Source organism: Meriones unguiculatus, chromosome 1, assembly GCF_030254825.1.
Source record: "Meriones unguiculatus strain TT.TT164.6M chromosome 1, Bangor_MerUng_6.1, whole genome shotgun sequence".
In the NCBI taxonomy this organism is placed as follows: domain Eukaryota; kingdom Metazoa; phylum Chordata; class Mammalia; order Rodentia; family Muridae; genus Meriones; species Meriones unguiculatus.
In genome coordinates, this window is record NC_083349.1 from 107,640,841 (window position 1) to 107,654,467 (window position 13,627).

The following is a 13,627-nucleotide window of genomic DNA, read 5'->3' on the forward strand; positions in this document are numbered from 1 at the left end:
TGCCAATCCTTCCCCCATCATGTCTTGAATTTACCACATACATGTGCGCGTGTGTGCATGCATATACACACACACACACACACACACACACACACACACACGTAAGTTCCCTTTTACATGACTATAGCCTACGTGGTCCTTCCCAGCCTTCGACAGCTACTCTATGTGGTTAGAAGAACAATATCAAATCACAAACCCAGCTGCACACATTAACACACGCCTACAGGGCTAAGCATGGAAACTTTAAAATGACCTCTTCCCAAAGAAATCAGGCTATGGGGGTGGGGAGGCAAAAAAAATAAATAAAAATAAAACAGAAAATAAGACCCCTTCCCTCGACTCCAAAGTGGTTTATTTTAGCTTGTGGTGGTGATAGCCAATCACTTTATTCTTACGGCTGTAAGAGTGAGTTCTCTGAATGTCAATAGGTATGCAACCGCTAAGAATGGTCTTTGGAGGCTGGTAAAATGTGAAGGGGAGGGACAGATTTGCCTCCAAAGCTTCAACATTTGTTACAGGCAGAGGAAAAAAGCAGTCCAAGGTCCTCAAGGTAACTCTGTGGGCAAAAGCTCCTTCCACCACCCCTAAAGACCCAAAGACCCCAGTTTTGTCCCCATAATTCACAGGGTGGAGAGACCTCCTGTTGGCCTCTGACCTCCGCACATGCTCCATGGCACAGCACACCCACACATACATCTACACGTGCGTGCTAAATGAAATTTAAAAACCAGTAAAAAGCAGCTCAAACAGCCTGTAATTACCTCTTAAATTTGGGAGGATAGAAACAGAAAATATATACACATACAGATCTCTCCTGTTCCCCTATAGGGGGTGTGTGTGTTTGCACATGCACAATTTGTTTCTGTAGTGGGGCTCTCTGGTTGGCCATTCTATAGGATTCTCAGCAAGAGGGGCAAGACCACATGCTGCAAGGCTTGCTGGGAGGAGCTGATTTACCTAGTATTTTACTGTTAAGACAGAGGCCACGCATTTCTTTGGTTTACTATTCTGTAGGCCTTGGTTTGAGGTTTATTAACGCCATTGCATATGACAAAGACACAGCCTGGACACTTAGAAAAACTCTTCAGCAATTGCCCTCTTTGGAAAGACAACTATTTCGAGATAAGATTAAATTTCTTCGGGCTGATTAGATAAGTGTTATCTGGAACGAACAGTTCACTACCTTGGAAGAAGTTTAACACTCGTCATTAACTCATGGACATTCACTTCTGCAGAGCCCTTATCAGAAGGCCATCCAAGCTCTGGTGCCATGCTAGCAGCCGTGAGCAGCCTGCGCTGGAGGGAAGATGGGGACATGGCCTCGGCTCATAAACAGCCACTCAGGAGAAGCACTCAGCAGGCTGGCGTTTCATTCTTGTATTGCCCAACAACTTGAATGATTCTGTGCTGAAATCTACAAAGGCCAATTTGCTCTCCTTGTTAGTTAGCTAGGGCTTCCCAACCCTCTTGCTCTCCAATTTTAAGAATCCTACGAAAATATTTCCACAATGATGGTAATTTACTGACATTAGACTGAAACTCCATTTTTGCCTTTGGTGATTTTAATCTAAGTGTATCTGCATAAATGGGCACTTTGCACATAGTAGGAGTGCAAGGAATGTGTTGATTTCACTAGAAATGATACAAGTCTGAGGTGATGTCTGCCAGTTTCCTGGATTGGATTGTTCTACATTGTATCCATGTATTGAAAGGCCACATTGCTCCCAAAAAGTACTGATCATTACTATGTACTCGTTATAAATATATTAATGAAACATATTAGCTTGAATTAAAGGTTATGTGGTCTGTGATGGTAATTTTACAGATATCAAGGTTTAGCTAAGAAACCTGGGGAATAAGGAGGAGTATATGGGAGGACTTGAAGATGAGAAGGGAGAAATGATGTAATCATATTATCTCAAAAAATTATAATGGATTATTTCTGAGCTATTATTGTCTGATTCTGCTGACATGGAAACTATAGCTACAGAAGGTTGACTCCGTTGACTTACCTGCTGGGCTCTCTCATTTCTACATTTGCTACACCTCAGAGGATGCTGACTTCCAAATAATTTCAATCGCTCTGTTTTCACACATTAACCACAATCCTATTTTCATTTTTTAAAGTTCTACTCAATTCTTTAGTAGCATTTTTGGTGGTTCTTTCATCAACTCCTCATTCTAAATACATACACATATTAAATGTATTTATAAAAAACATTGTGAGAGAAAAACACTTAGATAAATGAGCCTCTTGGGGAAGAATTTGAATTTGTTCAGTAAGCTGGAGGTACAGAGGGACAGGCAAGCTCTTAGTCCCCATGGGACAACATTTCTTGCTGATGGCAGGCCACACCAAGTCACAAATTCTGTGAACAGGTGGCTTCGCAAACCTCCACTGAGCACGCCTGGTTGGGTCACAATAGGGTGAAAGGTCTGTGGACTGACCTACTGCGGGAACATGGTCGCTTCTCACCTTAGCTTTGGGAGAGCTCAATTTAGCCAACTGGAGTAAACTAATAGTACTGGGAATTTAGAAAGACCCAGTGACTTAAATAAATGCACTATTTGTTGTTTCATACTGCTGGTGACAGCCACACACAGGCAGCAGAGCAATGCCTCCTGTTTTCAAAAGCTATGGGCTGTTCTCTTTGCATGCAATTAGAATTAGCAGTTTGACTCCAACAGAGTCACTGAGCCACATTCCCTTTCACTCCTCAAAGCCATTCATTTTTGGAAGGAAAAAAAAAAAACCTTTAAGAAAGCAACAGACTCCCAAATAGACATTTAAGTCATCCCAGCTATGTGAGAGGGAGGGCCAGCTAGTATCAACATACCATCAGGTGTTTCTAAAGCGCTTTTCAAACCCTACCTGTGTCTGGGCCAGGAGGGAGACCTTGCAAGCTTTTATTCTTCACTGAACTCCAAATGCTGGTTGGCTATGAAAACTTACTTGCACCAACTTTCCACATCTCATCTCCCAAAGCCCCACAGGTCAGCAGGTGAGGGTTCATCGCCCACCAGCTCTGGTGTGGTGTGATGAGAACAGGAATCCAGGCCTCCAGGGACTATGACCTGTGCTGACAGGCTGTGAGTGTCCTTATTTCACAACACCCTCTTTGATCTGTGTATCTGTGGGTTGAGGGTATACTAGGGAAGATGACGACAAAAAGGGGTTTTGAAAAATAATTTGGAAGGCAAAACAGTTATTTTTATACCGTAGTCTTATTGAAAAAGATCTGAGTGGTGGTGCCATGACCTAGCTTGCGTATCAACTCTGAGAATTCATTGAAGGAACTCGAAATTCTCAGTTACTCAGATCTGCTCAATAAGTTCCTCCCATTTGCTAAGCCAAGAAGATGACCAACTCTATCAGGATGTGTTATGTGTTCTCACTTCAATTAGAATTCATGAACATGGTCTCCAGGGGAGGGGAAGAACTTACCAGAAACATGGTAACAAGCAAAGGAATTTTAATTTGGCTCTTTTCTGGGGTTTTTCTTTCTTGTTTTTTAACATGAAAATACTTCAGTTGCAAATATGGTTAGAACGCTCAGTCGTAGATCAGCAGCACAAAAATGTGCTATTTTCTATGCCCACTCCTCTGCGGTCATTTTCCCGAATGATACTTTCCAGGGGACTCAGAGTCCACCCCAGCTCCCTTAACCGAGTGTGAATTTCACTGGACAAGCATGCACGGGGTTCAGTCTTAGGTCATTTGGTCAGCTCATCGGGCTTGGATCAACCTATCTATCTGTTTACTTAAACAGTGCCTATCGCTAAGGTATCTCAGATCATAAAGTCTTGAGGTCTGCTCTTGAATTCTTCAAGAACTAATAAACACCACAGTCACTGGGGTCAGGGAGTAAGGAAGAGACTGTACCTTATCTGGTTTTTAGATGGGGAGATACATTCTAATGGGTGGTTGCCACGACAGAAACACAATTTGGGAGATTGCAAAATACTTTGCAGATCTTCCTCTCGCAGTGATAAGATTAAAGTGTGGCTATTAAAACCTTCAAACTGATACTCTCTATCTCGATATATGCATTATCTCTTTCTCTCTGCCTCTCTCTGTGTCTTAGAACATGGGTTTTACTGTGGGAAGGCGCACATATAAAGATGATCATCTCTCTCCGCTGTTAAAGTCCACCCTGTAAATAGATTGGTAGGAATGCAGTGTCATCAAACACAGGAACAAGAAGCCTAATGACTGAACTCGGCTTCGGGTAACATCTTTGCCACTTCTGTGGGGCTTGGATATGGTTTGGGCCCCCAGAGACTCCAGTTCTGGAGGCGTGGTCCTCAGTATGGTGGTATGAAGGAGGGAGAAACTTAAGAGATGGACCAAACGCCAGTTGATGAGGTCACTATGGCTTGGGTGCAGCCCTTGGACAGGGCTAAACGCTGATCTTGGAAGGTGGATTGGTTTTCACGAACGTGGGTAGCTCAAAGGAGGGCTACCCCAACACATGGGGTACTTTGTCAATTCTGTTTTTAACAAAATCTCGGTCATTCAATTTTACCAATAGACTCGGGAGCCAGAAGCTGGGGTTGAAAGCCTGCTAGCTCAGAGGTGAAGAAAGCACCCAGCTGACCTTCCTCCTCAGCCAATGTCCCAGAAAGAAGGGTTGTGGCTTAATAGTAACATATTTGTGTGTCAAGCAGACAAGGGCTCAGTTGTACTGGCTGGTTTGTGTTTCAACTTGACACAAGTCATCAGAGAGGAAGGAGCCTCAGTTAAGAAAAAGGCCTCCACGAGACCCAGCTGTAAGACATTTTCTTAATTATTGATCAGTGTGGGAGGGACCAGCCCATGGCGAGTGGTGTCATCCCTGGGCTGGTGGTCCTGGGTTCTATAAGAAAGCAGGCTGAGCAAGCCGTGGGGAGCAAGCCAGTGAGCAGCACTCTCCATGGTTTCTGCATCAGCTCCTGCCCCCAGGTTCCTTCCCTGCTTGAGTTCTGGTCTTGACTTCCTTTGGTGATGAACAGCAATGAAGAAGTGTAAGCTGAATAAACCGTTCCCTCCTCAGTTTGCTGTTTGGTCACAGTGTTTTGTTGCAACAACAAAAACGCTGACTAAGACAAGTTGGTACCAGTGTAGAGAATTGCTGTGACAGACCTGGCCATGTGTTGGGGAGGACTGTGGAAGGACTTTGGAACTTTGGGCTAGAAGAATCATTGAGTGTTGAGACCTCAGTGGAATGTTCTGTTGGAGCGTGGAAGGTAAGAATGTTGAAAGCAGTGCAGAAGATGGAGGCTTGGCTCGTGAAATTTCAGAGGGAAGATTAAAGACTCTGTCAGGGCCATTGCCTTTTTAAGATTCTGTGGGTTCTTGTTTTCTGGGACTGAAAAATTGGCTGTGATTAATAAGATGCCAGAACTACTAAAATAAAACCTGTGCGTTACTGGGACAATTGATGCGGTTAGCTGGAGCTAAGAAATTAGCGGTGATTAAGAGATCAACATCACTGAGTTAAAATCTTCTGGGAAGTATTTCCTGAGAGCACAACCTGTGTTTCGGACCTGGCCACAGTTGTGCCTAGTGCCGGCAGCTGAACATGGTAATGTGTCAGAGTCACCTAGGTGGTGCTGGTTTTGAAGGCATGAAGGGGTGGGTCATGCAGAGCATGCATTGGATGAACTCGGAATTCAGTAAGTATCTAGTGGTCCCTCCCATTTGCTGAGGCAGTGTGGATATAAGAAGACGGCCAACTCTATCGGGATGTGTGGAGGCAGCTGACGCTTGGCACCGAGAGACCAGGAGAGGCCATTTGTAAAGGTGCAACCTCAGTGGCAGCTGAAGGCCCAGAAATGAAGGGGTCATGCAGAGAAGTTGAGGCACCAGAAAGAGAGCCTATAACAGGCTATTGGTGAAAGTGAAGTCCAGCTGTAGCAAGGGACCCTAGCAGTTTTGGAGATTCCAGTACCATGGGACCACCACGAAGAACCGCAGAAGTGGTGGGGTGGAGGCAGCCAGAGTAAAAAACAACACTCTTCCCATTTCTCTACCATGTTTTAACTTTGCCATAGGGGCCATCACCAGATATTGGATACCTGGCTCTAAAACCATGGGCTAAATAGGATGTTAATTATTTTTAAGGTCCCAGATTCAGGTATTTTGTTACAATAACAGGTAACAGATTAAATACTATGGCCTATCTTGTTACACTGAAGAATAAATTTTGTATCCAGGCTCTGGAAAGGTTTTTGTTTTGTTTTGTCTTGTTTTGAGACAGGGTTTGTCTGTGTAGCCCTGTGGCTGTCCTGGAACTCACTCTGTAGACCAGGCCTGCCTCGAACTCAGAGCGATCTATCTGCCTCTGCCAGCCTGCAGAGTGCTGGGATTACAGGTGCACCACCACGTTCTGGCAAGGAGAGTTTTTTAGCTTTCTTGACAATCATATGACTTAATCTGCATGTGCAAAGCCAGGATGCCTGTGAAAGGCCAGGTTAGCCATGGTACTTGTTTGCTCTGCTCACAGCACAAGGAGACAATATCCCTACAGATGTAAGAGTTCTTAACTGCTCTAAACTTAATTTTCTCTTGTCGGGGACCCAGGTCAGAGGTTAAAATAGATCAGCTAGGACAGAGACTCCCGAATGGCTTAAAGGAGAGATTCAACAATTTGCCAACAAATGAACAAACAAGTGAACTGAGAAATGAGCATATCTAATTATCCTCCAATAGCACCTATGTCTGAGCTAAAGCTCTCAGTCACCCGGGTCCCACTATAACCTTCATGTGCCTTTCCATATGTACAGACATCATTTCCCAAGATGTTTCACCTGCAAAGAAAGCAAAGTGCTCGAGTATCTTCCTCTTCAGGAAGGTTGTTAATGGCTGCCTAGAACATTCCGTAAGTCTCGCCTTTGGAGCCCAGGAACATTTTAGAGATACAGCATATACTTTGACCCCAGGTCTTGGGAGGCAGGGGCAAGTGGATCTTTGTGAGTTGAAGGCCAGCCTGGTCTACAGTGAGTTCCAGGATATCCAAAAATATATAGAGAAGCCATGTCTTAAGGGGAAGGAAGAAAGGAAGGAAGGAAGGAAGGAAGGAAGGAAGGAAGGAAGGAAGGAAGGAAGGAAGGAAGGAAAGAGAACACAGTGAGACAATGGAAATGACACATTTATAATCTGCTGGGCCTCCCTGTTCTGTGTAGCTCTTGAACACATTCTGCACATTCCTTGGGTAAGAAGTACAAACTGTCTAATTTTGCTTTCTGTTTAAAAGCACTTTTTTTAAAAAAAGAAAAAAATTCACCCATCAAGGTTTTAAGATAGAAACGCAGAACTCAATAACCCTTACTAAACTCCTTGTACAATGTGGTCTAACATGGGATCATGGCCTAACATGGGGTCAATGCTCAACAAGTGCTTTCTGATAATGATGTTATTATTTTAGTTAAAGAATAATCAAGCATAAACATGACCTTATGGCCTCATGTAGAGCCATAAATACTGTCCTGAACCTTCTCATCCTTCTTAAACTCACATCTTGGGAATCCTTGCTATTTTAAAGCTGCTCTGACTTGAATTTCAGATCTCAAGATGAGCTGAAATTTACTGAACATAATAGCCATGTACCTGTTGTGGGGACTGTGTCCGAGGGGTCCTTGTCAGAACAGCTGAATACTGTTCCTTCTCTCACCTGAAAAGAGACACACAAGGAAATAAGAAGAAAACACAAGTACTGAAATAAAGTCTATGTGGGAAGTGGGCCCATAGATTGGAAAAGGCCATTGACAATTAAAACTGAACAGAACTTTGGTGTTTGGTAAGATCTCTCTCCCTCAACCTCAGAGCTCACTGGCCACAACACATTGCTCCATCTGTTTCCTCCTCCTCCTCCACCTGAGCTCAAGCCTTTAATAAGCTTGCTTGGAATGTTGCAACCCTCAACTGTGTCACTGCCTCCAGGCTGGAAAGTTCTCCTCTCCTCTTCTTTCTCAAGAAGTAACTGTGACCTTCCCCTGCCTAAACTCCTAGCGAAGCCAGGCTGTTCTGTCCATGCTGCCTATTATTGTGATCCCAACGAATGGGAATGGCACCAAGCATCACAGAAGATTAATACTATTTGTTCATTGAACAAATAAATGGCTACCATATACGAACGTCAGCATAAAACTCATCGATCCCAACATTTCCCTAGTCTGTCCTTTACCAAGATCTTCATACTCTTCCCACACCTCTGTGCCTTTGTGTAAGCTGTTCCTCCTAGTCTTTCTTCTCTTCTGTTTTCTCACCCTTCTGCCCACCAGGCTCATCCATAGTCATTCTTCAAAACTAAAACCATGGGTACCTCTAGGAAAGTCATCTTTAACTTTCTGAGTTGGTTTTCTACCTCTGTGTTCCCAGAAGAGCCAACACAAATTTTATTTCCAGTTGTTATTACAGTGTATGCAACTGTTGTCTGGTATATGTGTTTCCCTACCAAACTGTGTTCTTTTGGATCAGCAATAGACTTTTATTTGTGTCTTAAAGTCTCATGTCTGGAATCCATCTATCCACCTACTTAGTCACCCAATAGATCACTCCTGTGTATCTCCAGGGAAAATAGCAATACACAGAAAACAATACTAACATTTTGACAGGATCCACTGCATGCCAAATACTGATGCCAGACACTGCGATGAGTGCTTTCTGTTTCTTAAGGCACTTTATAACTCTGTGTGGCAAGACTATTATATAGTTACTACTCCCTAGATTAAAACAAAACAAAACAAAACAACAACAACAAAAATCCAAAAAAACAAAAAAACAAAGGTGCAGGGAAGCTAAAGGCCTGGCTTATTGACACAAAGCCAGGATACAAAAGAATCTAGATTTGAACAAAGAGCCAGTGGCTTCATCTCATTGTGTCTGCTTCCTTCTAGATGGACCTATCGTAGGTATTTTCTCTTCGAGTAGAGGTCCAGGCTACCACTTGGAGTGATTATCCTTTTTTTATAAGATGGGAAGAGAAGGGCAAAATTCATCTTTGTCTACCTTTGTCCTGGTTCTCTGAGAGCAAAGATGGCAAGCTGTAGGTGCTTGAGTCCGGAGAGGAGTGTGGAGTGCCCTATCTAATCTAAGCCGGAAGAATCCGAAGGCAACAGAGATAGCGCACAATCAAGATGCAAGTGGCAGGTGAGCAGTGTGGGTGTGGATCAACTTTAAGGCTATCTGGTCCCCAAACTGGGTTCCAGAGCTCAACTCACTTCTCCTGCTCTGACAACTTTTTCTTTCTCCTTCGATTAAAGGTGTAAGGACTAGCCGAGATCTGAGAAGGGTCTGAGGTGTCTTCTCACAGTGCCATGGAAACCCAGCACCTCATGATGCTGTGGGAACTGCACCAAGACACGTCTAAGGATGCTGTTGAACCAGGCCACCAAAGGAACACCACACATATGCTGGAGGTCCTTTACCATCCCCCAGCCTGCCCTGGCTGAATTTCAGGTACCTGGCTGCAGCGTTCACAACTTTAAGCTTTCAGCATACCCAGAAGAAAATGGAGATTCAGGACGCGCAGAGCCAAGCAGGAGGTCACAAAGATTCAAGTCTGTCCTTTCCTTACCTGAAGCTTTCCTATGGGTTTCAGCCGTTTGGCCTGGTAGTTGCTGTTTCTATAGGTAAACAGATAGGGGCTCTCCTGCAGAGAAAGGTAATATGTAACTATGACCCAGAGCTCTCCATCCCATAATAATCAAGCTTGTCATCATTGATATGGACATTTCATCATCATTATCTCTCTTTATGTTTCGAGTAGCTTGTTCTTGGGACCCATGTATAAACCATGAAGACTTAAGATTCATGTTGAAAGGTTTCAGGTAGGAGATGGGGTTCAAGAGAGACACTGAGGAGGATTATTGGGGAGTAAGGAGTTTAATAAAAATGTTATGAGTGCCACAGACAAGCAGACACAAACACAATGTCATGAACTCCGAGCATAGTTCAGGCTCCAGCACCTGGCGGGTTCTCTGAGGAGACGTACGGAACCCAAGTGGCAGAAAGAGAATGGAAAGAAGGAAAGAAGGGAGGGAGGGAAGGAAGGAGGGAAGGGAGGGAGGGAGGGAGAAAAGAAGGAAGGGAGGGAGGAAGGGAGGGAGAGAGGGAGGAAGGGAAAAGAAACACAGTGAGACAATGGAAATGGCACATTTATAATCTGCTAGGCTTCCCCGGTCTGTGCAGCCCTTGAACACATTCTGCACATACAGCATAAGCCTGCAAGCCAGACAGGAGCCAGGGAAAGAGCTGGGGAACAGGGTGTGTGAGGAATACTGCCTTAGCTATGAATCCACTTGCCAGGATTCACCACCCTGGCCCCGGAGGTCTATAACTAGGGACTCAGTTGGTGCCTGTCAGTTTCTGTGGGCAGGAAAGGGCTGCCGCTGGTGTTGAGGCTTGGGCAGTGGCTGGATTCTAACGTTGCATTCTTACACATAACCTTCTCAATGAAGCTGAACCTTTCCCTGGCTCTTTTCTTCCTGTTGCTTGTTGGCCCTCTGAAGAGGTTCCCTGAGGCTTTGAAGATGGCCCGTTTACAAGCCAGTATCGAGGTCTGTGTCATCAGGCTAAGCACATTTATCTTAGCCAAAGACCACCTCATTTTAGGTTTTTTGAAGCCACAGTGAAAAGGAAATGTGGTGAATTATCACTTCTTATTGCTCAGTCACAAAAAACTTACCAATTCATCAAGAAAGGAAAAAAAAATATCAACCTGCATTCCATGAAAGAAGGAATATCTGTCACTGACGTTTGGTTATTTCCTCATCCACGTATTTGGAAAGACTGCCTCTATCTCTATTACATATTGGCCATGTATTTAGGACACAATCTTCTAGACCCCTTAGGGACTCATCAACACTGCCTCCTGAGGTAGAGGAAGGGCTGGAAGTGGCACCTGGGGCACAGGCCAGGGCCCTGAGAAGATGAGTGGACCACAGCTGGAGGCTAGGTGAGCTGTGGTTTTGTTCCTGTGACTTGCACAGGTGTGAGGGCCTCCACCCTGCTGGTACTGCTCTCAGTCCACAGGAGCATATTTTAGGAGAGCTTCATGTGCAGCCTATGCTCAGGCCCAGGACAACAGACCCGAGACTCTCAGGGGGCTAGCGTCTCAGGAAGACCCCTCTTCTAAGCAAATTCCAAGCGGCCGCGCACATCACGCCTCACCCAGTCGAATGCCTCCTACCTGAGACGGACATTTCATCGTCTTCTGCTCTGTCCCATCGAGTGGCTCATCCTTGCGACCCACTGGTTCTATCTAGAAAACAAAGTGATATCCACGCAGGTAAAGTGAAGCCTCACGCAGGTAACCCTCCATGGCTAGCTGAGAGGCCGCCCCACCCCCAACCAGGGCGTCTCTCAGAGCTGACTCCTGGGTCAGCAGCCCCTCCCGGGCATTTGCAGCTCTGTCTTAGACCTGGGGGTCAGAAGCTCAGCCGTGAACATGGTTTGGAACAGGTACTCAAGGAACACAACACCGGCATTCTGACCCCAACCGGGTATCCTCTAGCAGGTCTCTCCCTCTTCACGATCGTCCTAGGGTAGTTATTGTGGCTTCCCCTCAGGACCCAGCTCTTGGCTGGCTCGCTGATGCTGATTCCCGTAGCAGACAGCAGAGGCAAGAAGGAAGGGCAAGCCTGAGGCCTCTTGTGAAAAGCAGCTATCCTTTCCCCGGCTTCTCCCTTCCTGTAGCTATAATCTACACCAGCGGGTCTCAACTTTCCTAATGCTGCAATCCTTTATAATACAGTTCCCTCATGTTGTGGTGACCCCCAACCATACAACTATTTCATTGCTAAACTTCATAACCATGTGACCTCATAATGGTAAATTTGCTACTGCTGTGAATCGTAATGTAAATATTTGATATGCAGGATATCTGATATGTGACCCCCCCAAAGGGTTGTGAGAATCACCAATCTATATTAAAAAAACAAAACCCCAAACCTCTGGATTGATGTTCACACAGCTTCACATGAAACCAAACAGGTCTCAGTCTTTAACTGGCCTGACAGAGAGCGCAGCTTGCTCCCCCTCCCCCCAACATACACACACTCAGACAACAAGGCTACCCAGTGGCTTAAGAATGAATGGCATTAACACCATAACCACCAAGGCCGCCTAACAACAGACAAAGGGCGCTGTGAGCAACAGCAGGCAGAACCGGCAGGACTTCAGCAAAACCTCCCCAAGAAAGGAGAATGGAAATAACTGAAAAGTTAGATGAAGGGTTTTTTTTCCCTTTGTCTGTCTGTTTTTTCCCTCCATGCTGGGGATCAAGAACAGGGCCTTCCCTATGGGACGGTACTACTAAGCCACAACCCCAGCCCAAGAGGGAAAGTTTTAAAAACGTTTTTGCGGGCTGGGGATGTATCTCAGGAGAGTGCTTGCCTGGTGTGCTTGAAGCCCTGGGTTTGGTACCCAGCACGGAATACAGTCCTAACGTGGTGATACATGCGCGTTGGAAGGGGAGGCTCAGAAACTCCAGGTCATTCTCACATACGTAGCAAGTTCAAGGCCAGCTTGGATGAGAGGAAGAGGGGTAGTGATGGGAGATAGGGTGGGTAGTGAGGGAGGAGAAGGGGTAGAGAGAGGAGAGTGTGCAAGAGATGGTGGTGGGGAGGGGCTTTCCACTCAACCCTGCCACAACCAGAGTGCTAGGCTCTGGTGGCAGCTTTGCCTCTCATCTTGCAAGGACTTTGCCTGGGATGTAGGTGGTCACCGGCTTGGACCCCCTGTCTATGTGTCACACACAGAAACCATGAAGACTTCAGATCCCCCTCAAGATCTAGCCCTGTGTTTGGGCTCCAGATTCCTGGAGCAAAAGGAATGTTCGGGGATGGTGACTTGTTCTGAGCCAGTGGAAGGAGTGTCAGGAGTGTCAGATAAGGGGGTATAATTACTGTCACTTCTGGAGGAGTGGCAGTCTCTGGCTCCAGGCCTGGAGAAGGAACTGGGCTCTCAAAGCTCTCACTTTCCTTTCAGTTTTATTTTGAAGGTGGCAATAAATTAAAAAAAAAAATCTGATTGAGAAAGAGTTCTGAGGTATGAACACCTCCCAAGTTCTCTCTCCTGCCTGGTCGTGTGAGCTTCTTTCTGTGAGGCTTCGTGTAGGGTGTTTTGCTGGAAAGACCTGGGATTTTATGTCCCCACGGGTGTGTCCCTTCACTACCACTATAAAAAAAAATTCCAGATTTTGCTGAGGAAGCAGCAGAAAGGACCCAGAGAGATTGACTTTTGCCTGAACGCAAACACCTCTTTAGCTCTGCATAGGGGGTGTAAGCTGTAGCAGGGCTGGGGCTAGGGGATCACACATCTGGGAGAGCTCAGGTGTGTACAGATAAACCTGCGACACCTCTGCCACACTCGCCATCTGAAGGCAGGGAGGCAGATGCTTCTGATATGGCCCATGCATAGCCACATGTAGCTCTGTGGGCTACAGAGGAGAGATTCTCTTTAACATAGATGTGCCCTGGGTACATGGTCAGCAGAACTGTAGGTGAGGGTCCCCGAGATCACAACAGCTCTTCTGACTCCTGCCCTGTTGCCTACCCAAGGCTCTGTGTCTATGGCATAGAACATGTAGCCCAGGCACTGACCTCAGTGGGTTTAGGTAAGCTAAACACTCCAGCCTTCTCTGTA

The 13,627-nt window shown here is 45.6% G+C and overlaps 1 protein-coding gene across 2 annotated transcripts in view; it reads right to left on the reverse strand.

Moving 5' to 3' along the window:
• Plb1 (phospholipase B1) overlaps window positions 1-13,627 on the reverse strand; it is a 137,415-nt gene that overhangs the window by 63,907 nt on the left and 59,881 nt on the right. For both annotated transcript variants that reach the window (XR_009584651.1, XM_060364727.1), the window contains exons 17-19: window positions 11,172-11,243; window positions 9,558-9,632; window positions 7,589-7,652 (exon numbers count right to left, since the gene is read on the reverse strand). Coding sequence is in view for 1 of the 2 variants with exons in the window: in XM_060364727.1 (XP_060220710.1) it covers window positions 7,589-7,652; window positions 9,558-9,632; window positions 11,172-11,243 (211 nt within the window). In the remaining variant the exon portion in view is untranslated. The remainder of the gene's footprint in view (window positions 1-7,588; window positions 7,653-9,557; window positions 9,633-11,171; window positions 11,244-13,627) is intronic.